Here is a 26,938-nt window from a genome sequence, read left to right as displayed (position 1 = left end):
GCATGTTTGCATTTCTATGCAACACAACGCAAAACATACGGCAGCATGTTGCATAGAATTGAAGGGTTTGCTTTTTTATTTTTTGTTATTAATTGGGCTCATGCACACCATGTCCAACACAAGTACAAACAGAAAACAATTGTATTCTGTGTGCCCTGTTCACACCATAACATTGCTTTGATGTGTGTTGTGTAAAAAGAATTTCTGCATTTTTGTACAGCACAACGCAACTCACTGCATTCCACTGCAATGCACTGTGGTGCAAAGTTAAATGAATGCTCTAACAGAAAAGAAGCCCCTACGCCCCTTTGTGGATAAATCTTTTCTCCACCAATTTTAGGTGGAGAAAAGATTTAGCCTCTAGTCCTTGTTAGGGAGTTTACTTTAAAAAGTCTAGTGCCGATGTTGCCATCACCACTGAACATTTTGTACAACAAAATCATGTCCCCTCTTTATCTCCTCACTTCCAGGGTGAACAAGTTTAAATTTAGCAACCTTGTCTCGTAGTCTTGATTCTCCAGCCCCTTATTTATCTTGGTTGCTCTTCTTTGGACCTTCTTAAGCTCAAGTACATCTTTTCTGTGGACTGGTGACCACAAATGAACCGCATATTCAAGATGAGGCTGAACCAGTGATCTATAAAGTGGCAAAATTATTGTTTTGTCTCTACAGTACATTTCCTTTGTAATACAGGACAGTACTCTGCTCGCTTTGTTTGCTGCCGCCTGGCATTGTGTGCTGTTATCCAATCTGCGGTCAATTATGACCCCCAAATCTTTTTCCATTTCTGAGTTCCCTAGTTGAGTACCCATTAATGTGTATTACGCTTGCCTGTTTTTAACCCCAAAGTGCATTATTGTACATTTCTCGACATTAAACCTCATCTGCCATGTAGTTGACCACTCCCCTAGTTTATCCAGGTCCTCCTGCAATGTTATGTCTAAGCTCGTGTCTATGACCCTCCCAATTTTAGCATCATCTGCAAACACAGAAATATGGCTATTGACGCACTCCCCAATATTGTTAATAAACAGGTTAAACGGTATTGGGCCTAGCACAGAAACCTGGGGCACGCCACTATCAACCTTAGACCAATGTGAAAAAGAGTCATTTATTAATACTCTGGACGTGTTCCTGTAGCCAGTTCTCTATCCATGTACACAGCATGTCATCTATGCCCATCGATTTAAGCTTGTGAATTAAGCATTTATGTAGTACTGTGTCAAATGCTTTTGCAAAATCTAGGTACACTACATCCACTTGCCTTCCTCTATCCAAATCTCTACTCACCTCTTTGAAGAATGTTAGTAGGTTGGTCTGACAAGAACGGTCCTTCATAAATCCGTGCTGTTTATCACTTATAATACTTTGGTCCCAAACAAAATCCACTAAATCGGGGTAGCCAAACTCCGGCCCTCCAGCTATGGTGGAACTACAAATCCCATGAGGCATTGCAAGATTCTCACAGCCACAGACATGACTCCCGGAGAGAGATGCATCATGGGATTTGTAGTTTCAACAAGGCTAGAGGGCTGTAGTTTGGCTGCCCCTGCACTAAATGGTCCTTTATCATGCCCTCAAACAGTTTGCATACTATTGATGTTAGACTGACTGGTCTATAGTTACCCGGTAGGCATCTTGAACCTTTTTGTATATTGGTACTACCGTAGCTTTACGCCAGTCACTCCGTACCCGTCCAGTCATTAACGAGTCCTTAAAGATGAGGAATAATGGTCTGGCTATAATCTTGCTGAGCTCTTTAAGTACCCTGGGGTGCAGGTCATCGAGTCCTAACTATTTATTTGCATTAAGTTTATCCAGTCTTTGTTGAACCCCGGCAGTTGCAAAACAAAATTCCTATAGGTGATAATGAGTGTAGAAGGTGAGGAGTAATGCGATGCAAAACACCCTATTAGATGCATTACAGCATGAGAAATCCTGCAATTATGCCTAAAAATGTGTAAAAACTGTAATTTCTTGGCTTTTTCCTCAGTGTTTCACTAAAAAAAAAGGTCTTTATCACCATGTCTGAGGTGGTGAAAAAGTTAAGGGACTTTTCCCAACATTTAGCACAGTAATAAAGTCACCAATCACCTATTACTGTCTGTGTACATATCACCATGGAGAGAATAGGCAAAATATTTAATGTGCTACCTGACTTATCACGGTTTATTAAACACCACTTTAGAAACTTTTCACTGTAATAAGGTGAGAAAAGTCATATCACTGCTTATCGCACTCATTTCACAGTTTATTAAACGTACACAAAAAGTATAACAACAAAAATCCAGATTTGTGTTTTTTTTTTTTTAAAAGCATAACAATTTCTGCATGAGTGGCATCAAGAACACAAAGTTCACAAAATGTTTTTTTATAAAACATACGGTAAATGGTAGAAGTGCTCATTTGTAGCTAGTTAAAACCTGAAAATTTGGTCCACATGGATAACCTATTCCAAACCAAACACTAAAGCCATGAATTTATTAAACAAATAGGCAGACCACGCCTCAAAAAGAAAAAAAAAGAAATTCAACATTCCCTAGTACTTTTTTTAACATGCCTGCAGAAGAAGGGGGAAAGGGGAGGGGCTCGGGGCCAGAACTGCCTGTTTGCACACTACAGAATCCTTTGTATTGCCAGCCGGGAGTGCGCACGCAAAGGTGGCTCTATGGCACCCAGTAAGATGACGGAGCCATCCGATAACAGGACACAGGAAAGTGGGCATTTGGAGACGAGAAATTCAAAGCAAATTAATGTTTGGAAAGGGAAAACTGACACGCACAAATAGTAAGTGCTGAGGTCTGCAGCACTATATGATTTCTTTTTTTTTTTATAGGGTTTAATATCACTTTTATCCTCTCCTTCCCCCTCAGTCATTCCTTCTCTCTTTCTCTCTCTCCCCTCTCACCTTTTCATTCACGTTCTCTGCCAAGAGAAGACTTTAAACCATACTCATAGTTATGTACCATAAAAGACCCTACAAATATTACATTTTTAAAAAAAATGTTATTAATAGGTATCCATCATGAAGTAGAAAGTACATCAACTATCTCTCGATTCCTCTGCTCACCCCTTCAGTTGCCACACACATCTTATAGGAGAACTATGAGTTCTAGCCGACCTGTGACAATGAGACTGTCACAGGTCGGCTCAGTAGATCGGGAGGGGAGCGAACACATACCGGCGTTCGCTCACCTCTCGATCCTGTCACGGCTCTCTGCCGTGATAGGGGAGGGGCTGGATTCCCCCCTCCCTGCTCCGATCCGCCAGCGCTGACTGGCGGAACGGACGGGGGAGGGGGCGGGTACAGCTGGCTCTGCCTCTAGATAGGCAGAGCCAACTGTCAGTCACGCAGCTGGGCGGATCCCGGCACAATTGTCGGGATCCGCTTCAGCTGCGGCGTCTCAGTATACCGCGAGCAGCAGCTCAGTATACTGAGCCTAGGGCGACGGGAGGACGCTAGTTTGTGTCCTCCCGTTACCCTAAGGAGAACTATGGGGAAAAGCCTTAACCCCATAGTTCCCTTTTACTGCCATTTCAGTATGGATGGCACACCACTGCAAAACACAATTTCCTGCCTCCTGTGTTCCCTCCTCCAACCTTTCCATTCAAATCAATAGCACATCTACACTGAGTGGCCAGATTATTATCACCACCTAACGTTTGTAGGCAAATTAGCTATAATTTCGCCCTGAAGTTGCTAGAGGGCCAGACCATCATAAATAGCAGGTTGTTTACCACGACATTAGAAGTAATTTTTTTCTGAAGATATGGGTAAACAACGCGATTTAACAGCCTTTGAACGTGGGATTATTGTCTCCAGTAAGTAACAAGCAGTTAGGAGTGTACACCCCATAAAAGAGGGCAGAACCTGTGTCCTTCAATGAACGGAGAGAAAAGGATTTTACGGTGAGTACAAAAATCCTATTTTCTCCCTCGTTCATTGAAGGACACAGGGCAAAAGATCGTAGATGCTGAATGGTAGGGACGTCACCAAGCAGTACACACTGAGGGATGGGCAACAACAACCAAACACCCAAAAGACTCCTCAAAGAGCCGCCTGCAACACTTTGCACCCCAAACCAGCATCTGCCGATGCGAACACATCCACCTTGTAAAACTTGAAGGTGTGAACAGAAGACCATGTAGCGGCCTTACAAACCTGAGAAACAGAGGTCCCAGGAAGCCCCAACAGCCCTAGCAGAATTGGCATTGACAGGGAAAGGAGGCTCACACCCTTTAACGGCGTACGCCTGAACAACATTACAAATCCACCGAGAGATGGTAGCCGCCGACGCGGCCCGGCCCTTACGTGGGCCCTCCGTGAGCACGAACAAGGAGTCGGTCACGCGAAAAGAAGCCATAGCTTCCAAATAAACAAGGAGAGTGCAAACCACATCCAGACAGTGGAGCACCTATGAACAGGCTTCAGACAGAGGGAAGGTAATACAATGTTCTCATTTAGATGGAATGCCGACACAACCTTAGGCAGGAAAGCCGGCTGAGGACGGAGAACCGCCTTGTCCCTATTATCCTACCCTGGTGCAACATCTTAGCCCACTCCGTCAGAGCCTGAGATACCAAGGCAGAAGCCAAAACCGGACGCATAGGCGCCCCCGAGACATAGTACAGAGTCCGCGAAAGCGCCTCAGCTTTCCTATCGGTGCGGTTCTTAAAGAACGGAGAATCCTCCACCGGGATAACCGTGGCTTTGTTTAAGCGAGAGACCGGGGGGATCTACCACCAGCGGAGAAGACCACTTAGACACAAAGGCCTCCTCAAAGGGAAAGCAAACCGAGAAAGGCTTAGGGACCGCAAAGGACTTGGTAGGCCGCTTCCACTCCTTATAAATAAAGTCATCAAAAAAGGAGGAGATGCAAGGAAACACTTTGGCGGAATGCATAAGAAAATAGCATAAGAAATATTTCACTATTTCATATTTCTTATGCTTCCCAAACTGCATTGGCGGCAGCACGGAAGAGCTAGCAGCATCCTCAATTTTAAGGGTCTCCCTGTCAGCACGGACTAGCGCAGAGACTATTTCACGTTCCTGAACCAGGAGCGTAGATGCCGCCTCATCCTCACTGGCCGAATCAGGCTGCGAGGAATCACCAGGATAAGGACGCGGCGACGTTGTGGGAAGTTCCCCCTCCTCCTCGGACCCCCCCCCGACAGGGCAGGGGATGGCAATGGCAAAGCCCGTTTCCTAGGTAGGCGCTGCGTCAAGGCGCGCTCAATGCACGTCAAAAACCCATCTATGGCAGAGGAAAAAACCTCCAAGGACAGCGCGGTACCTGCGGTAACCGACACCCCCCCCCCCCCCAGAAGGCCCCTGGGAGGCACCAGGACCCTGAGGGACGCACGGGTGACTGGCAAAGGAGCGCAGGCGCACAGGTCGCACAAAGAAGGGATCTAGAGGGGTCAGCAGAGCGCAGCCCACAGTCCTCACAAGGCAATGCAGGAGAATCATCCCTGCAATCCTTGGCACACTCCCACACAGAACGCCGCACAGACCGCAGACTACCACAGGCAAGAGAGAGACAGAGATCCCGCAGTACTCACGACCCCCAGTGTCACTGTCTCAGCATAGCCCCAGCCGTCCGACTCTGCAGGTGGAGGAGAGCTGCACCCTGTGTCTTGCTCCCACGGCGTCCCAGGCCGAAGAAAGACACTTCCCATCCGCCCGAGGCTGAGAGGAAGCCTGGGTGGAAGCTGGAGGCCGCAAATAGACCGGGGCCTCGAGTAGCGGCCACCTAACAAGCGGCATCAGCCGCGGATGTGGCCGCCCATAAAAGGCCACAGGAGCTCCCCGGCCCAAGTCCACACCTAGGAAGCCCACACATAAGCCCTCCAAGGGCCATCCAAGTTTAATTTACAGCCATGAGGCAAAAAGGGGCGCCTGCCCACATCCAAAATGGCGGCTGCGGCGCCGCCCAGAGGTCGCAAGCAGACCAGGGCCTCAAGTAGCGGCCGCCACACTGATGTGGCCATAGCAGCTCCCCCAGAGCCCAAGTCCCCTGAGAAGAGGCCCGCACAGACGCCATGTCCCCCCAAAACCTGAGCACCATGAGGCAGGGGGGTGACAGAAGGCTGCAGCTGTGACAGAGAACAGCGCAGCCCCCAAGCTTACCTTAGCTCCTGGTCCCCGCGACACATCCACCGCAGACCCCATACATACCTCCAGTGGAGGGAAGGCCGGACTCCATCACCAGGATCCAGGACGAGCAGGGAGGCGGTACAAAGGACGCCCCCGACCATAGTCGCTGCGTCGTCAGCCTACGGGGAGCGCTGTGACAGGAAGGCCAGGACCCCGTCATTTGCACCCCCCGGGACGAACCCATAGGCGTAAAGGGGGGACCACATGTCGCAGCCGACCCACCATGGCAGAGTCTGCATGCGCTCGCCGGTCACCCAGGGGAGACTACAAGGATCCATGGTCACCCAGCTTGTCGCCCTGGGGACACTTGCTAGAAGAAAAAACGAATCAAACGGAAGAAAGGAAAAAAAATTCCAGAATTTTTTTTTTTTAACTCCTGCCGCTAGGCAAAAAACTGGAGTTTTGTCAGCAAGTGGAGGGTTGGGCCACCAGCAGGCGCCGCCCCTAGGCTGTCTTGTCTTTTTGTTATGTGCCTAGCGTCCTACCCCTGCAGGTGGCGATATACCTACCATTCAGGATCTACGATCTGTTGCCCTGTGTCCTTCAATGAACGGGAAAGAAATAAACAATAACTGTTTTTCCCAGCTAGCCGGAGCAGAAATAAAGAGGAGAGCTCCCCCATGTGGCCATTTTTTGCAGTATATAAAGTATAAGAAGCACAGGTCACCACAGCAAGACTCAGAGGCCCTGTAATGTACCTGGCCCCTCGTGACTGGAGGAATAAAGCCAGTAGTAAGTAGTAATACACAGATTAGGAAAGGAAAAAAAAATCACTTTCACACAGTGTCCTGCTAATGGCAGTCTGTTCTTTTCTGATATTTCTGCCTCAGACAGATTCAGGCACAATATGGAGAAGAATCCCTAACGTGGGATTAGCCTGTTACATCTGCTCATAGAGGTGAGTCTCCAGACGCGTGGTCAGGTAAAAACTACCTTAGCTCTGGACCAGCAAATCCATAAGTTACCCCCGCAGACATACTGGCCTGACCTGAAGAGTTAAGTCCTATGTGAACGGGAACACAAACGGTAGTCACTGCCAACTGCAGGCCTAACACAGAGGGAACATCAGTATAATGAACTGGGAAGCTGCAATGCTTGTTTAGATGGAGTTGTACAGGGTTTCCATATTTAGTGCTGAATTCATGAGTAGCTGCAGATGGCCATAGAAACTTTCAAAAATTCAGGACCTTCGCAGAGATATCACCAGTATAAAACTGGAAAACCTGCACTTCCAATGGGAGAAACCATCCGGGATTTTAACTATACGGTATGAATTTACCAGCACCGTTGGCTGACTGGTGAAACTATCCAGGATTTCATAGTTCTTTTTGATAGTAGAAATCTTCTAAACAACAGAGAACAGCAGAGCTGAAGAAAACATGTCCACTCTTCTAAGGACACTAGCAAAAACTGAGGTATGATGGTTGTGGGTCGGGTTATTATGTGCTTACTACTGACTTTTTGTTGGCAGTTTCCATTTCTCCGGTAGGCAGAAAAATAACCCTACAGACCAAGAATTCTAACAATTCCTGTGTGCCTCAATGGACAATAAATAAAAGTAGAAATTAGGGCTGCAGCTAACGATTATTTTCATAATCGATTCGTTGGCCGATTATTAAGTTCGATTAATCGGTTAATCGGATAAAAAAAATGTAGAAATACACTTTTAACCCTTTCGCTGCCAAGCCCTGTGCTTCACTTTTGACCTCAGCTGCCATTTTTCATAATTGTTTTTTTTTTTTTAACTGCAGATTTCAGAGTTTATAAAAGATCCTCCAAACCATAAATTGTCTGAAAGCACAGGACCAGTAGAAGAGAAAGATGGTGCTACTAATTTTGTAGGTCCCGCAAGAGTTGCGCAAATGTTTACCAAATCCATATTTTTGATAAAAACACGCTAAAATCATGATCGGTGCACACACAAAAAACATAATTTACAAGATTCCTACTAAATCTAAAAGATAAACCTGTATTGAGTTAATATATAATATTTGTCAATTTTAAATTGCGTCTTTTTTTCAAAATGATAAAAACGAAGGTACACAAAAACTGTAAATAAGCAACTTATGCTAAAAATATGTTTTGTGGTAACGCCTGATCTGCAGTGCTGTTTGTGCGCTGTGTTTATGGGTTGTGATAAAATGATACAGGCATACGCGTTCTAACAACGCACCGCACCGCAGCACATGTGCATAACATACACCACAATATGGTGCACACTGTTGTATGTGTATGTTATGGGTGTTGGTGGGGGCTTCATTTCTTGTTTAACTTTTTAAATGTTTTATTATTATTTTACATTACTGTCTGGGGCTTTGGGGAGATATCAGGATATCAGATATCAGACACCTGATATTTCCCTTTTGAAATAGAAAAAAGATTGAGAACATAAAGTCCTCAATTTTATTTTCTGCAGCCCCAGCACTCAATGAACATGAAGTACTAAGTACATAGGCTTCCTCCAGTTTATTCACAAACTAAGGAGAAAATACTATCAACCCAGTTATAAATGGGCAGAAAGCCTCTGTACTGAGCAGCCCCTGTCCATTCATAAACTGAGGAGTTTTTACTATGTCCCTAGTCATGAATGAACAGGAAGTGATGAACAGGAAGTTATGTATAGCACTTCATGTTCATTCATAACTGGGGACAGTAATTATTTACGATCTCCTCAGTTATTTACAAACATCAGAGTAATTAACGGCACGCAGGGGGTCTCAGATGGCAGCTTTCTGAATGAATAGGTGACATCGGCTTGTCAGCCCCTGATGACAGCTCTTCATTTACAGAGAACCATCAGAGGAACCGTTCTGTTAGAAGTTTATGGTCATGCAGCAATCATGAGCTTATAGCAGAAGGCTATGACCTGGCCAGCTGGAAACGCTTTTGTTCCGCCATATGCCTTACGTTGTTGCCAGGAACAGGCTTAAGTGTATTTCCAGTTTTGCAGCCAAGTTAGGATAAAGCCTACTTTATATTTGTTCAGTCGAACCGAAGAACTGCTGTACGGGCTATTCACTATAGCCCATACAGCAGCCGAAGGCATATGCTTCAGCTCGACTGAGCCGAAGTGACACCCGAAGTGAGGCTAAGGGCATGACAGATCAGCGTCCCTAAAATGTCCTGGAGACACTGATCAGTCATTAAATAACTGGGCGGAGCCGGCCGTGACCTGCTAGAAGACTCTAGCATAGGTGGAACTACAAATCCCATGAGGCATTGCAATATTCGCACAGCAATGACTCCCGGAGAGAGATGCATCATGGGATTTGTAGTTTCACCATAGCTGGAGGACCGGAGTTTGGCTACCCCTGCTTTAGCAGGTGCCGGCCAATAGGAAAAAGTTGGGCAGAGCTAGCTGTCACTGCTTGCTCCACCCAATAGTTCTTTTTTTTAATCTTTATTTACCTTTATTTACATTTTTTTTTTTACATTTCACTCTTTTCCTTGATTTTCTATTCTGCTCGTTACCACGGAGGTATGAAGATAGGGGCGAATGGCAGCGAGTGAGCTTCCGGAGCTTCGGCTCAGCCGATCCAGATGTTGGATTGGCTGAGTTGAAGTCCTTCTGCACTTCGGCTCAGCCGAACATATATTATTTTTAGGTATGCTGTGTGAATGGGAACACAACATATAAAAGTTTTTTAAATTCGGAGATTGTAGTCCATCCCAAGAGTGAGCTTATAGCAGTGGCTACTTTACAACACACACAGGGAACCAGGGGGAACAAAAAGTAGCAACCCTCCAGAAGGAAGGACAGTGTCAGCACCAATTCACAGATGATTTGAATATCTAGAGTGAGTGATACACAAATAAGCTACATGTTTGTTATTAGTTAAGGTACTTGAATGCATTTTTAAGATTCAACTCCTGAGTTTAGTGTCAGTTTAAGAAATGAGTGTGACGCTCGCTCTCACATAAGTGACATATAACAGGAATATAACAGAGTTCAAAATATGTAGTGTGCTTCAAATTTCTGATTAAGAGCATTATAGATCAAGCTTAAGGATTTCAAAATAGTGTTTTTAAATAAAGCTAAGAAAAGGAAAAATACGCAAGGAACATATTTACATTAAAAGTATGGCTGCAACTATTATTTTCATAATCGATTAGTTGGCCGATAATTTTTTCCAAATAATGTGGATTAAAGATGTTTCTGACCAATAATCAACAGTTTAGAGTTAACCATGAATATTGGCCCGATAATGATTGTACTCACTCTGGCGCACGCAGCGGTACCCGACATGTGTAGCACAATTGTTGTTTTCGTACATAGGTGAACCCGACTTGTGTTTCTGTTAGTATGTGTGCGTTTGTGGGGTCGGGGGACTTTACTTTTTTTTCTTTTGGGGAATTTTTAATCTTATTTCGTAGTTTTTTGTTGTTTTTTTTTTAATTTTCTATCACATGGGCCCCTATGTGATAGCACATTTAAGGTGACAGGTTCCCTTTAAGGTGACATTAGGGGTCACTAGGGCTGCAGCTAACGATTATTTTCATAATCGATTCGTTAGCCGATTATTAACTTCGATTAATTGGATAGGATTAAAACAATAATACCGTCATTTGTTTAAAATAAAATACATAAATGCAGCTTTACAGACATAAAGTTTAGTAAAGAATAAAACAGTATACACATCGTTTGCAATCGCACTGCACTGGATATACATACATACATACATACACAAATACACATATGGTATCTCACAGAAGTGAGTACATCCCTCACATTTTTGTAAATACTTTATTATATCATTTCATGTGATGACACTGAGGAAATGACACTTTGCTACAATGTAATGTAGTGAGTGTAGAGCTTGTATATCAGTGTACATTTGCTGTCCCCCCAAAATAACTCAACACACAGTCATTAATGTCTAAACCGCAAACTGGAGAAATGAGAAAGCAAGTATGTCTGGAGGGTCCTCAGACCTCATTATCATCACACAGCATTTAAAAAAATATATTTATTTTAAATAACCACTCACCTTAGCTAAGCCAGCCCTATGTGCTCCCTGAGACTCTATATAAGCCATGTATTTTCCAAAGTCCTGAAACTCCTCCCAGGTAGGTCTAAATGTCATAATCTTGCAACTAGAATTCTGTGCTTGTGAAGTCTCTGGCCCCATGGTGATCGTCTCAGAGTTTGGCCCAGGAAAAAACCTGAGGAACAACATTTAAAGCATTACTAATAACTAAAAGGAAAAACAGGCATATTTCTATACCTAATATACACATCAACAAAATAAAACATTAAAGCAAATCTATTTGTAACTTTAGTCAGCATGAACTTTCACATTATTTAAACTGCACAGATATAACATTTGACACTAGCGTCATTTTAAATGTGGTTATAGGGTATGCACACCAGCAACTGTTGCATGTCATTTCTCAGGGCAAGTTACCTGATAATATGAGTAGACCATGTCTGTGAAATGTGTATTGGCATGGCAGTTTGTAGTCTGCATCGGAAGAGCGTACAACAAGGTGACAACATAGGAAAACAGTTGGTGTCTGCAAAAGACCTTCATGGCAGGATCACCAGGTATTATTTTAATGAAAGCCACAGCATTAAAAACATTAAAAATAATTTTGAAATTACATGTTAAAGCGTATCGGACATTTTATTTTTTTTGGGATACATACACAAAGTTAAAGTGATATTAAACCTTAAGTTTTAATTCTTCAGTTCCTTGTTCTCTAGTGGGTCCCCACAGCTCTCCCCTTCCCCGCACGGCCGCCTCCATCAGCTAAGCAGCTGCTGTGGATCCACCCATGCATGCTCATGCTCCCAGCCATGCCCGCAGTAGCGGTGTGCATCCATAGACACACACAGGCCTGCAGCAGGCCACGCCCCTCCACTCCGCCCAGCAGTTTGATCAACAGCAGAGGGAGTTCGGGACGGAGGATCGCTTCAAGGACCGGCAGTGGTGACAAGCGTCACTGACAGGTAAGGTATAAAAAACAGCCTTTAGTAATACTTTAAAATGACAAGTGTTGCTACTTCTAGGCTCAATGAGATCATGTAAAAAAAAGATATGCTAAAAAAAATACCCTGACAGACTATCGTACGCGGACGGCCTCCAATGATTTGGATAGTACAGCAGACAGGCAGTCTCTGTTGCCTTCTGCTCTACAATCGGGACAAGCCCTACCTTCTGCTGCGCTGTTTGCCAGCATTCGTTCAGTGGTAAGAAATCACCACTTCGGTTACAAAGCAACTCTCAGCGGACCTGTTGAAGGAACGCCGTGAACTTGGTGGCCACACTGACTTGCTCGAACACCGCTACCACTGTTCTGGACGGCCACAAATTTATGCTGGTGGATCTGCAAAAATAACTTCATGCCTGTCAAGATAAACTTACTTGAAGATGTTGAGAACAGAGCCCAGCAACGGTCTCAAACTCTCCACAGGCTCAAGTCTCAATGCTTCCAACTGTCGGGTGAAGGATGAGTACCTTTTCTGGTCGTGTTAGTTTATTCTACACTTTCCAACGACAGCTGCAGTTTGGTCTTCTTTTTGGACCATTGCAAACTAGTGTTTTCTCATTTTGGTTTAAATATCTTGCCTTCGATCGTGGGCGTGGCCGGGATGTGAAGCAGCGCGGTTGTGTCTGCAGGAGCTCCGTCGCTACACTAGCCTCATCCTACTGCCATCCTGCTCGTTCAGACCCAAAAATTACTCACCTGAGCTCTGGGGGACGTCCGATCCAGGGTGCCATGTCTTCCTGGTCCGGTAAGCACACGGACACGCCGAAACGAGGCGGGAAGAAGTCCAAAAGTGCGGCCTCATGTGCGTTCTGCGTCAGCTTGCCCTTTTCTCCGGCTGCTTGTGTGTGCTCCTGCTCGACTCGTGTCATCGAGGGAGAAGCCGCAGATGCTGGAGAAACCCCCATGGACTTGCATGACGCCACATCCACCTCAGGTACTGGGAAAGCTGGGACTATCACTATCCTGGAAGCCATAGAGGGTTGCAAAATAGCACTCACTGCCAAGATAGATCATTTAGCTGTGGAAAATCAGGGGCAGACTTTCACAGGCCGAGACGCGGGTGTCTGGGGTGGAGGATTCCGTACAGGATCATGCCACATCCATCCAGGACCTGCAACACACGGTCAAGGTGCTGGCTGCATAGTGGGCCTGCCGGAAGGAGCAGAGGGCACGCAGCCTACTACGTTTGCAGAAGCCTTCTTTAAAAATCTGCTAGCCCTGGAAGAGCTGCCTCCCACCTTTGTGGTAGAGAGGGCCCACAGGCACCCAACTGGCAAAATGGCCCCTGGGTCTCCCCCAAGACCATTCCTGGTGCGTCTCCTGAATTATCGGGACCAGAACAGAATATTGGCGGCAGCCAGAGGCTATCCTGACCTTTGCCATGAGAATGCCTCGGTTCGTCTCTTCCCTGACTTCTCGCCTGAGATTTAGACGCGGAGGAGATCCTTTGTGGATGTGCGACGCCGTCTTCGGGAGAAGGGCATCTAATACAACATGCTGTATCCCAGCAGGCTTCAGGTACCTCATGCTGGTAAAGTACGCATGTTTGATACACCGACATCAGCTGCCGAGTGGTTGGATACACTGGGATGAGCGCATACCACCTGCTGCCACCTTGGAATTTTGTTTTCTCGTTTCTTCTTTATTTGCCCCATACCAAGAGAAGGGTTACTCACCCCTGCAGGAGAAGAGGACGGCCGGGACACATCTGGGGCCGCGTGCTTCAAATGATCTGAGCCCTCGCGACCTGGCGCCATCTTGGGTGCGGCCCATTCCTCACCGCTGCAGTCCGAAAAGGTATCAATGGCGCCTTTACAGGGTTTCAAAGTGTACGGAGGCTGAAGTGAGGTCTTTCTTTTACCGGGTTTGGTTTGCGATCCTCTTCGAGACATGATTCCCTGGTGAATTGCGGAATAGTAGATGGCCAGGATAGGAGCGCGAGCAGATGCGTCCACACTCACCTCTAAGCCACGCCCCCAGTTTTCTTTTTATTAAATTCACAGACATTTCTAAAATTCTGTTTTCACTTTGTCATTATGGGGTACAGAGTGTAGATTAATGAGAAAAAAAAAGAATTTAAACAACTGTAGTATCAGGCTGCAACATAACAAAATTAAAACAAAGTGAAGGGGGTCTGAATACTTTCTGAATGCACTAATATATATATATATATATACATATATATATATTACACACACACACCATATTTATTAGGGATGCACCGATACGGATACTAGTACTTGTAAAAATGACAAGGCCCTGGTGCTTCACCACTGTCCTAAAATCATTAGTCTGTATTGTTTTAGAAAGACGGTCACATGATGCTAAAGGGAAAGTATACGTAATTGGTGAGTACTTCAGAAAAAGGTATTGGTACTTGTATTGGGTGTGGAAAAAATGGTTTATTTATTAATGTATAACTCCCCAGGTGTACAGTTAAGAATCCTGGGTTTTACAGTTTTACATTTAGAAAATAACTGGCCCTTATCAGTCCAGGCCATCTATGTGTATTGACTGGGATCTGTCAAGTGTTCTGGCTGTCCGTTAATGCTGTATTGCACCCCATTATCAGTGATATGCATCTCATGTGTTTTGGAATTTGAAGACTATCTAGACCAAAAAAAAAACAACAAAAAAAAAAAACACATGTTGTTTAATGGGCAGTTTGGTTCAATTAGGAAGTGATGAATTTAAACAAACTGAGGGGACGACAGGGTTTCCGAACAAGTTTCGGATTGCTCAGGCTTCATTACCGTCACACCTCTCCCCTAGGTTGTGGCATGGAAAGGAATTGCAAGTTCCTTTCCTACACCACCTGCTGCTCGCTCAAGTTGCCATGATAATCCATCCGCATTACGGTGGGAACTGCCTTTCTTGTGCTGAATGGTAAAGTTGTATTGGTGGAGAATTAAACTCCGTTCTCCCCAGCAATCTGGGATAACCAGCTGAGTGGGATGTGATTGGAGATTGCTGTAAAGCTGTGCCCATAAAGATAGTGCCCCCAAAATCGCAAGACACTCTCTCGATGGTGACATATGCCACCTCTCGGAGAAGTAACTTTCTGCTCAGGTAGAGGATGGGATGTTTCTCTCCCATCTGGTCCACCTGGCTCAGAACTGCACCCAAGTGCAGAAGCGTTGGTTTGCACTAGAAACTGGCAGGTGAAATTTGGGCCTGTAGCACAACAGCCTTGGACAGTGCCTGGTTCAAGGTGCGAAATGCCCCCTCGCATATTGGATTTCATTTAGGGGCTCAGCCAGGCTACTGTAGTTGCAAACAAACTTCCTATAGTAGCCGGCTGTGCCCAAAAATGGCATGACATATCCGTTGTGTGTATATATATCTAGATATATATATTGTGGCAAGGCCACGGTATAATGTGTCATCAAAGTCACCCAGGACTCCCAGCAAGAGGGGCCGAGCGGCTCCAGGAAAGTACTTTTACCAGGAAAGAGCTGGCTTTACAACTCATTCCAGGTTTTCTGGATTATAGTTGGGAACCTGGAGCTGGGAGATTTCTAAGTGAACTGGGAGAGAAGAAATCTTCATTCCTGGGTCCGGGCTTTAGTGGTGACCAGCACTGCAAGATTGTGCACCTGGACACAGCCCTTATGAAATAGATGCTGGTTCATTTTCAGGGTTCCAGCTGGAAGACGAGAGAGGTGTCTGTCCTGGAGTCAAGAGGACTCCAGCCTGGAACCAGCCTGTGTGGCATGTCTGTGGGATGCAGCCTGTTTGGGCAAGGTTTGATTGTGATAACCTGAAGTCGGTGAGACTGTGAAAAAACTTTATTTTGCTGAAATTGTATTATGTTGGAGAAACCCTGTGAGGGAGAACTTGTGTGAACTTTAAAATAAAAGTGGGCAGGAAGCCCTGAAAAGAACGTTTGCGAGTGGACTACGTCCTTGAAGTGCTACCATTTGAAGCTAAATCGCCACAATATATATATATTGTAGAGGACGGCAAGGCTGGGTCCTGGATGGGAGATATATATATCACCACTGTTTGGGTTGTGGTGCCTTTAAGGGCCACCACAGGGTTAACCTTCCTGCCCCAGGAAGAGGTTTAAAGGTCTGCAACTCCCAGAGAGGAGTGTGGGAGTGAGGAGAAAGTAATCACTGGTGGCTAGTGAGAGAGACCTGCTGGATTGCTGTGTTGCGGTTGCGGTTGTGCTGTGCTGCAGTACTTAGATTCCTGGGAAGGGATTTCCCCAGGGTTGGGACGTTTCTACAACAAGTCGGTGAGACACTATTTTATGTTTTGTTATCGATGCTGAAGAATTTAACTTTTACTTTTGAGTTTGCTGAAGATAAAGCGTATTTCTGTTTACCGTTTTGTGGCTGCCCTGCAAGAGGAAAATAAAAGCTTTTGTTTTATTCATTCTGTGCGAGTGCTCTGTGAGCTCCCCGACATCACTCATATATATATATATATATACACACACACACTTTTTTTTATTTTTGTATATATACAGTGCATTCAAAAAGTATTCAGACCCCCTTCCCTTTTTTTTCAATTTTGGTATGTAGCAGCTTGATACTACAGTTGTTTGAATTTTTTTTTCTTATTAATCTACAATCTGTAGCCCATAATGACAAAGTGAAAACAGAATTTTAGAAATGTCTGTGAATTAAAAAGAAACAAAATTGAAATATCACATGGAGTTAAGGCGGACCTTTACCCATATCTTTACAATAGCAACAAACACACCTTTAGAAACGTTTAATGTAAATCTACAAACACATACTTCTAGATAATTGCAGGCTTACTAGATCTTCATTTAGTTCATGAAAATATGGCACATGTGACTAGACATATGGCCATGCACATCATCTCAGGGGAGGAAAATGCCTTTCCAGATGAGATTTCCCAGCGATGCTCTGCTAACGACAAGGCAATCCCAGTGTGCATTGTGTTGGCAAACAGAAGTAATTTGCACTTTCAAAGATGGAAGTGAATGTCCTGCAAATGTTTCAAAATCACAGCATTTGCCACCTGAGATATCTATGTTATTATTTATCATCACACATAGAAGGATGCATTGGTAGAATTTGATTTGTGAGTGTTAAGGTCCACTTTAAATATTCAGACCCTTTACTCAGTACTTGGTTGAAGCACCTTTGGTAGCAATTACAGCCTTGAGTCTTTGCTTTGCACACCTGGATTGGGGGATTTTCTGCCATTCTTCTTTGCAAATACTCTCAGACTCAGTGAGGTTGGATGGGGACCTTTGGTGGGCAGCCATTTTCAGGTCTCTCCAGAGATGTTCAATAGGGTCCAAATTAGGGCTCTGGCTGGGCCACTCTAGGACATTCACAGTAGTCCCTAAGCCACTCCTGTGTTGTCTTGGCTGTGTGCTTAGGATTGTTGTCATGTTAGTCACCTGGCCAAACTGAGCAATCGTGGGAAAAGAGCCTTCGCAAGAGAGGTGACCAAGAACCCGATGGTCACTCTGACTGAGCTTCAGAGATCCTGTGTGGAGATGGGAAAGTTCCAGAAGGGCAACCATCACTGCAGCCCTCCACCGATCTGGCCTTTATGGCAGAGTGCCTACATAAAAGCTAAACACATGAAAGCCGCTTGGAGTTTGCAAAAAAGCACCTGCTCTGATGAAACCAAGATTGAACAGTTTGGCCTCAATTCTAAAAACAATGTCTGGAGGAAACTAGGTACATCTCATCACCTGCCCAATACCATCTCAACAGTGAAGCATGGTGGTGGAAGCATCATGTTGTGTGGGTGTTTGTCAGCAGCAGGGACTGGGAGGCCGGTCAGGGTTGAGGGAAAGCTGAATGGAGCAAAGTACAGAGAAATCCTCATTGAAAACTTGTTCCACAGCGCCCAGGACCTCAGACTGGGCCGCAGGTTCACCTTCCAACGTCCAAGGGTCTGAATACTTAAAGGAGAACTATGGGGTCAGTGTTTTTCCCCATAGTTCTCCTTAGGGTAACGGGAGGACACAAACTAGCGTCCTCCCGTTACCCTAAGCTCAGTATACTGAGACGCCACAGCTGGAGTGGATCCTGACATGGACTATCTAGAGGCAGAGCCAGCTGAACACGCCCCCTCCCCCGTCCGTTCCGCCAGTCAGTAAGGAGAACTATGAGATGAGTGATTTCCACTCACCTCCTAGTTCTAGCCGACCTGTGACAATGAGACTGTCATTTCTAAAATTATGTTTTCATTTTCCCATTATGGAGAAAAAAAAATATTTAAACTGTAGTATCAGGCAGCAACATTGAAAAAAGTGAGGGGGGTATGAATACTTTCTGAATGCACTGTGTATGTGTATACAGTGAGGAAATTATTTGATCCGCTGCAGATTTTGGTTTGCCCACTTACAAAGAAATGAAAGGTCTATACATTTTTATCATAGGTGTATTTTAAATATGATAGAGACAGAATATCAACCAAAAATCCAGGAAAAAACACATGATACAAATGTTATAAATTGAGTTGCAGGTCAGTGAGCATGGAGCCGGCTTAATTTCCAATCAGGAAGCCGGGCGGCGGGTTAAGGCCCATCTCCTGGCTTCCTGACTGGCTATGAAGCCGGCTTCACTTGTGTTCTAGTTCACTAACTATGCATACAACCCTCTTGAATTGAGCTTTCGGTATTGATGTGCAAAAAATCCTGGATGACGAACAACACATGGTACAGCAATTTCTGTCAAATAATTTATTTTGAGGAGGGATTAATGGCAATGTGTGTTCTGCTGCGATTTAAAAAAAAAATTATTTAACCACCCATTCCTGAACGGCCGGACTCAAGCCTTATGGGAGCGGGAGGGCTCCTAGAGAGTCTTAAGATGTCCTTCCCCCTCCCCCCAGCGCACACAGAAGTGGGGAAACTGTCAGAGATGTAAACAGCCACCGATGGCTGTTTACATTCAAGCAATCGGGCGTCTCTAGATCGCTTGTACTAGGTGTGGGTGTGCATTCCCCCCTCGCCGTCTCCGTCGCCACCGCTGCCGATCCCAAGCTCCGATGTGCCCGATGCGGCTGGGACCGGCATGGCAACTCTGTCAGAGGAGATCAAAAGGGAGTTCAGTACACAATCTCCCTTTTGATCTCCTCTCCGGTGCCTGAATTACATCACTTCCGCATTCAGTGTCACTCTCAGGCAAGAGATGGCGGTGAAGCAGATCTCGGCTTCATCAGCTTCTCTGGGGGTCCCGAGGTGACAATAGGGGTCTTGGAGAGCATAAAGAGGACCTGTCATGTGAATTGGCTATCACATAGGGGATTTCTTAGTCCCCTATGTGATAGCAATAAAGTTAAGTGTATAAAAAAAAAAAAAGTTTTAAAAAAATGAAAGCATAAAAAAAATAAAGAAGCTAAAAAAAAGTCACAAATAAAAAAAAAAAAGTAAAACTAACACAAATGTTTTTCACCCCCCACCCCTCCACATACACACGCAAACATGTGTAATGTAAAATTTGTTTCAGTACAGCGTTGCATGACTGAATAAACGTCAGTCAAAGTACCACAGCGCTGAATACTAAAAAATTGCCTGGCCAGGAAGGGGGTTAACACCCTGGTTTTCAAGTGGTTAAACAGTCACCGTATTTTTTGATCACACCTCGTATAGAGTGCATGGATTGGATTATATGAATAGAGTGCAGTATGTATGTACAGTCCAGCATACAGAGTGCAGTGCCCATAAGTATGAAATATACGACAGTAAGATATGTTTTTTTTCCACTTAACTTTATTGCTATCACACAGGAGCGAACATGCCCCTGTGTGATAGCAATTGGAGGTGACAGGTTCTCTTTATTGAACCTGTCACCTCCAATATAGGAGTTCTAGCACAGCACTGTGCTGGAACTCCTGTGACAGGTGAGAGGGGAAGACTGCTCTCCCCTCTCACTGTGTACACGGCAGGTTATTTTTAACCCGGCCGCTCTGCTCCCTGCATCGGCGGCAGGGACTCGGGACAGGAGAGAGACTCTGCGACAGGGGGAGGACGGAGCCAGTGAGGAGAGAGGTAGACGGACAGGCTGCTTCTTATTACATTGTACATTGTAAAGGTACAATCGGCTTCCTCACACTACATTTAGCCCTGTTTGTGCAAAGCAGGACTAAATGTAGAAAGCACCTTACCGCCTGGCACTTCATGTTCCGGGCATCGGGGGATTTCACACCGCTGCCGCCCCTCTGCGCCCTGCTGCCCCGAGGCACACTACAAATGGATATCCCCCCGCTCAGCATAATTCTACCTCTAAAAGAAACTGCTTACAAAATCATCATCCATCACTCATTTCAGCCCCCCTGCAGCTCTAGTCCTCTGCACCACCTGCCTACCATATAGGGTTGCCACCCGTCCGGGAATCACCCGGACAGTACTGGTTTTAAACCCTGTGCCCGGGCGGGAGGGCGCCGCTCACCCGTACTTGGTGGCACCATGACGAGCGGTGGGTAGCAGGGAGAGAGCGGCAGTCAGCGAGCACCGGGTGGCGCTGTTTTCAGTAGCTCGATTCTCTCTCACTCCTTTGATCCTCAGTGGCTGGCACTGTGTGAGTCAGAGGAAGTGACATCACCGAGAGAGCAGAGAGGGAGAAGTCCTTCTCCAGCAGTCGGCATGGACAGCGCTTTCATCTTAACAGGTATATCTATTACATAAATTTTTTTACATAACAATTGCAAGGGAAGAGGGGGGGAAAGGGGGAATGGGGGGTTGGTATAACATTACAGTATGTCATGCTGGTTGTATATTGTGAAAGGGGGCCCTGTTGTTTTGGCTGTGCAAGCACTCCTGGAGGTGTTAGGGCTTGTTCACACCCATTAGGGTGCGTTCCAGAGCGGTAGCTGCTGGAACGCACAGCAATCGCACATTCAAAACACAATAAAATGCTTTTTAAAAAAATTTACATTTTTACATTTATTTTATTTTTAAAACTGTTTTCTTTTTAAACTTTAATTGCTATCACATGGGGGGCTTATAAGCTCCCCATGTGATAGCATATTAGCAGTGACAGGTACTCTTTAAGGTGATGCTGGGGGTCCAAAAGACCCCCAGTGTCACCTTTACACTAGAAATAAGCTATTGAAGTGCAGATCACAGGCTTCGTGAGCCCAGCACTGAAAGTTATGGGTCCGGAAGTGATGTAATCTGCATCGCTCCCATAGTACGGGGAGGAGATCGGTGAACCGAGGCTCTCCGCTCTCCTCCCTAGCTTCCCACCGATTGTCGGGTGCCGCTGTTTTCTGTCCCTTGACTCTCCCTTCCTCTGTTTACCCTCCGCTGCTGGAGCTGGGCGAGTCGGGGGAAGTGACATCAGAGAGAGAGCAGAGAGGGAGAATTCATCCTCCAGCAGCTGGCGTGAAGCGCTTTCATCTGGGACTGCATCTTAACAGGTATTTACTATTTATTTAAATATCAATTGAAAATAAGGGGGGGTGGGGGGTATTGTACGTAAAACATGTCCCCCAAAAAATGCCATAGGTAACTTGTGACATGTTTTGTGTCGGCATCTTTTATGTGCAATACTACATATCGTCCAATACAGATGTCACCAGCACTAAGATTTTATTGATAGTTGTCAAACGACAAGCACTTTCGGGGTGGCGCCGGGTACCCTTCATCAGGCTCAGAAATGACATTGTATAAAAGTACCACAACCTTTATATAGACATACTAGAATATAATTTCTGAGCCTGATGACAACTATCAATAAAATGGATTTGCACTAGGGATGCACCGATACTAGTATCGGTGCAGATTCCGAGTATTTGGGCTCGTACTCGTACTCGCCCAAATGCTCCAATACCGGAACTTCCTGTCAGAGGGAGATCTCGCTCTGACCGGCAGTGCCTAGGGAGTATGGAGCCGGTCTTCCTTTCCAGTCAGGAAGCCAGGTGGTCCTCCCGGGTTCCTGATTGGCTAGGAAGCCAGCTTCACTTGTTGGTAGGCAGCCTAGCTTCCTAACCAATCAGGAAGCCAGGTGGTACATCATGACTCGCGCCCTGGCTTCCTGATTGGCCAGGAAGCCACGCTGCCTAGAAACAAGTGAAGCCAGTTTCCTAGCCAATCAGGAAGGCAGCTCATGACATGCCGCCCGGCTTACTGATTGGCTAGAAAGGCCGGCTTCACTTGTTGCTAGGCAGTCTGGATTCCTGGCCAATCAGGAAGCTAGACGGCACCTCATGACTTGCCGCTTGGCTTTCTGATTGGTCAGACAGCCTCAAGTGAAGCCCATTTTCTTTCGCTAGAACACCGGCTTCACAGGCAATCAGGAAGCCGGGCGACGGGTCATCCTCCTTATAATCGGAGGTACAAGGCACCGGTACTAGTTATCGACTCAGTGACCGCTGAGACAGGTGGCACTGTGATTACAGCGCCATGGTCTCAGTAATCACACACGGAAGACCTTCTTCTGCTCAAGGGGCTCTATGGTGAGCTCCTATGCCGTGGTCACTGGTCCCCCAGAGGAGCGGGGGATCCCGAAAACCGCGGGGGGGGGGGGGGGGGGCGGACACGACCGCCGCCGCTCAATTTAATACAAGTGATCTAATTAGATCACTTTTCTTAAACGAGCAGCGGCTCCCACTGTACATTCAGCTCTGCTTGTCAGGAGCAGGGCTGAATGTACAAAAAAACTACTTGCCCGGTGCTCGAAACTGCATGCTCCGGGCGTCGGGCGATAGGTATTTGCTCCATAAGACACAGGCACATTTTCCCACTCCCTTTGGGGGAAAAAAAGTGTGTCTTATGGAGCGAAAAATACGGTATACTTTACAAAAAAATTGCCGTGAGGCACTACAGTGTTCGGGTTTGACTTGCAGAAAAGGTGGCAACCCTACCACCATACCACTCTGCACTCGCTCAACCATCATTCTACTCTACACTCCATCCACCACTCGCAATACCCCCCCTACTCAAAGCCAACATCCACTGTTCACGTCTTCCCAACTACTCCCACTCCTAAACAATGTAGTCACCTAACCCCCCTCATCCTCACACACTTAGATACATTACAGCTGTCTGCCTCATTCTACCTCACACTCACATTCAATGCAGCCAACTACTCCCCCTTCTTAAACTCGCATACAATGCCTGCTGCCACCCTCCTCACACAAACAATGCAGTTCACCCCACCCCCATAAACTTACATAAAATGAAGCCCCCTCCTCATACATACATACATACTTACCTGCAATGCAGCCCCCTCTTCCTCACACAACATATAATGCTGCCCCCTGGGTGGGTTACAATGATCAGAGGCCTGACAAGCCACATTAAACCTCCTGGGTCAGCCATAAATCACATATACATCAATTTTGGTCCCAATGTAAAGCCAATTTCATGACCCACAATAATTTAGGGGTTATTAGACAGTAATATGTAAGATTATTAAGATAGGTCGATAGTTATGAATTTGACAGTTTGGGAGGAGCAGGGAAGGACATCGTAAAGGCTTAGCCCTCCTGCTCACTCTCCTCAGCCCCACTATATGGGCCGGCTCCATGACACCCCCTACAGGACTGACAAAAAGATGTTGCAGAGGCAGCTGAGGAGGCTCTCATTTTAACATCAAGGGAAGGCTTTTGTAACATTAGAAGGAGAAGCTCGTGGCAACACAGAAAAGTTCCTATTTAACCTGCAGAAAGAATCTTTGCAAGCCTTACTTGGAGAAAGAGCCATTCAGATCCATCTTCGGTGCATTGAACTGGACTGTCATAAATTAAAAAGCCCAGGATTGTTAAGTACTCTCTTTTTATTCCTTTTTTATTTTACTGTTAGCTATTTCTCTCTTTGTTAACATCTTTTTCTGAATTTTTTTTCTGAACCATTTCTTTTATTTAAGGACAATCTTAAAACTCATTAAGCTGATCTCTAAGCACTAAATTGGAGCCGCCTAGTCTCCGTGAAGAGTGTTACTGTAAAGTGAAACCTGTCATATTCCTTTCTGAAAGGACAGTGGTATCCTAGGCTTTGTTTAAGTTTTCAAATGGTCGCAGCATTTGCGGAGAACGGTTTATGTTTCCGTTAAAACACATGGCGGCAGCTACTATTTTGTGTGTAAAGGGTTAACTGCGGAGTTAACCAACCCTAGTGATGATCGCTCTCAGTCTGCTGGCCTGAGATTGTTGATTGATTTCCCTGCAAGCTGGGAAATCTTTTTGCTGGGAGTGATATCACCACGTCCACGCTCACTCGGTTCAGAACTGCGTATAGTCATGTGGTATTGACATACAGTGGGTTCGGACTCGAGAGAGAGAGAGAGTTATTTACACAGACTGCTTATAGAGCACAGAGGTGGCCATTTCAAAAGAAACCATGAAAAGAGATCAGCTAACAAAAAAAGTAAGTTTTTGTGTTCATATACAACAACTGCATATGCCCGCTTCATGTTTACTTTGTGTACATTGCTGGCATATGGGGGTTTTTTTGTTTTTTAAATACCTCCGTAAAAGGTAGAAGTGGGCTTTCAGGCACAGTTTTTTGTGGCATTTTGCCTTTTCCCCCTGGTGATCCTGCCAACATACTTCCTTCCTATTGTGACAACATTCATAAGTGTACTTTATCAGAGTTGTCACCGCAGGACAGAAAGAGTGTTAGGGCCACAAATTTCCTGCTCTTTTCACCCTTACAACATGACCATAACTGGTGGGTGGTTCTTAAATCCCCTGAAAAAACAAAGATGATTTTATATCAATGTCTGAGATAAGACTGCAAAGTTTATAGGACACAGAAGAGCAATGGATTTATGGCAAGACTGACTGCTTTTTTGGTTTTGCACTTAACAGTGGTATATTGTTCAAGGAGGAATACATTTTAAAAAATTCAATGGTTAGGGTTAACACTAACTCAATAGCTGATCAGACCTTAAAAGTAGTATTAAACTCTCAAATTTTTTCAATAATGAATCCAGATCAAACAAATATACATTGCACAGCAAAGCATTGGTTTACATGTTTGCCCAAACACTTACAACCAATGATGTCAGCTGCTTCCAAGTCTCTCAGCTAAGCTTCCCTGAACTTCCTGTCCAGTACAAGATCACATAGGACAGAGCAGACTCCAGCAACTGCATGTCTACTAGCTTGGAGGGAAGAGATGGGGCCGGGGGTGGAGTAGCTTGATTTGCTGTGTCTGTGTGTTTGTGGATACATACACAGCTTATTAGCACACACAAGGGTGACTGCATAGCACTCTGTCTGAGAAAGGAGGCAACAGAAAGGAGGCAACAGGAAGTCAGGACCAGCTGATTATGCAGGAAACTAAAACGTTTAAACCTCAAGGAGCAGCATTCAATGTAAGTGATTTCATCAGCATTTGAAATAGCTTAAAGCCCATTGCCACCTTTGCACCAAGTGTACATGAAGCAGGCATATGTAGTTGATGTTTATGAAAACAGATAATTTTTTATTAGCTTTCCTCTTCATATCCGCATGGAAATGTATGCTTTTGTGCTGTGCAAGCAATGTGAAAATATCCCCCACCAGCCCCCCCCCCCCCCCCCTTCCCTGGACAGTGTATTGTGTGTAAAGACAGAGCTAGTGTATACTGATCATGTTACAATGGGTGACAGGGACAGAGGCAGCTGATTGCAGTCTGATACCCTGGTGTCTGACTGGTTCTCCTGTGGAGAACATTTTTAATTTTTAGGCTTCAGACCTAATACAATCTTCATCTGTATAAAATAAGTCAAGGCAACTGGACTTGCTGTATTTTTCTTGAAGACGTTTCACTGGTCATCCAACCAGCTTTGCAATTCAGAATAAATATGGTGAATGTTGCTCCAATCCACATAATAAGATTATGTGGATTGGAGCAACATTCACCATATTTATTCCGAGATAATTTGTGTACAAGTCAATCTGAGAAAGCTGGGTGGATGGCCAGTGAAACGCCTTCAAGAAAAATACAGCAAGTCCAGTTGCCTTGACTTATTTTTTACAGATATTACTATGACCTGGATGAATGAGAACCTTCACAGACATAATACAATCTTCATTAAAAAAAAAATGAAGAAAGCCTTCAATTTGAGTCATGAAAATGTGCACACATATATATCTCATCACTGCACCTCTTCATTACTTAAGACAGATGGAAATAGAGTTCAAAATGCATTTGACTTTAATATCACTTTAAATGTAGTCACGATTTGGTTTTTTTTCAGGTTTTTTTCCTTTTTTGAACCTAATATTCCTCCAGTAACATAACTTCGGTCCTAGGGGGACAATTCTTACTGTATGCTTGGAGAAGCAGCTTTGTATCATTACCAGAGGTGACAGGTTCTGTAGTCCTAAGAGAGAGAGCTGGGAACATTGTGAAGTATAACAAATTAAGTACAAGCACACAGCAAAGGAAGTGGATTTATGGCAGGAACAACAGGTTTTGTTTTTGGACTTAGTAAACAGATATAATAAAACTACTTTTAATGGCATACTTACAGGTCAAAAGGGACCAAATAAGAGAAATTCGTAGTTAGGGTTCACATATCCTTTATTCCTCTAAAATACCTACATCTGCCATAAACCTATAACACAAACCCTAACCATGTAAAACGTGATGCTTACCTTTTCAGGAGATAAAACTTTCTCTCCTGTGCTGAAATATACTTTCATCCAGATCTTGCTACTGATAACCACTGTGCCAAGGTTTCTTCTTCCTGCAAAAAAAGTTTACATAATGTATTATATCAGGAGGCTAAAACTTCTGAGAATTTAAGCCCCAAAAAGACCTGTCACCTGCTGGAGACACAGAGGGTCTGCACTAATCTGTGTCAAAAGTTTACATAAACAGTCATGTAAAAGGAAAAGCCGTCGTCCCCCCCCCCA

General features: G+C 45.0%; 1 protein-coding gene across 1 annotated transcript in view; it reads right to left on the bottom strand.

The window, feature by feature from the left end:
* LOC108796480 (lysine-specific demethylase 4B-like) overlaps positions 1-11,321 on the bottom strand; it is a gene marked incomplete at its 3' end in the record, with an annotated part of 142,871 nt that extends 131,550 nt beyond the window's left edge. The window contains exon 1 of the mRNA XM_018567970.1: positions 11,146-11,321. Coding sequence (XP_018423472.1) covers positions 11,146-11,286 — 141 coding nt within the window. The remainder of the gene's footprint in view (positions 1-11,145) is intronic.
* Between the last annotated feature and the right edge of the window lie 15,617 nt (positions 11,322-26,938).

Source organism: Nanorana parkeri, unplaced genomic scaffold, assembly GCF_000935625.1.
Source record: "Nanorana parkeri isolate BGI_ZX_2015 unplaced genomic scaffold, ASM93562v1 scaffold1123, whole genome shotgun sequence".
Lineage (NCBI taxonomy): Eukaryota > Metazoa > Chordata > Amphibia > Anura > Dicroglossidae > Nanorana > Nanorana parkeri.
The sequence above is the reverse complement of the archived record's forward strand: the minus strand, read 5'-3'. Positions and strand labels throughout refer to the sequence as shown.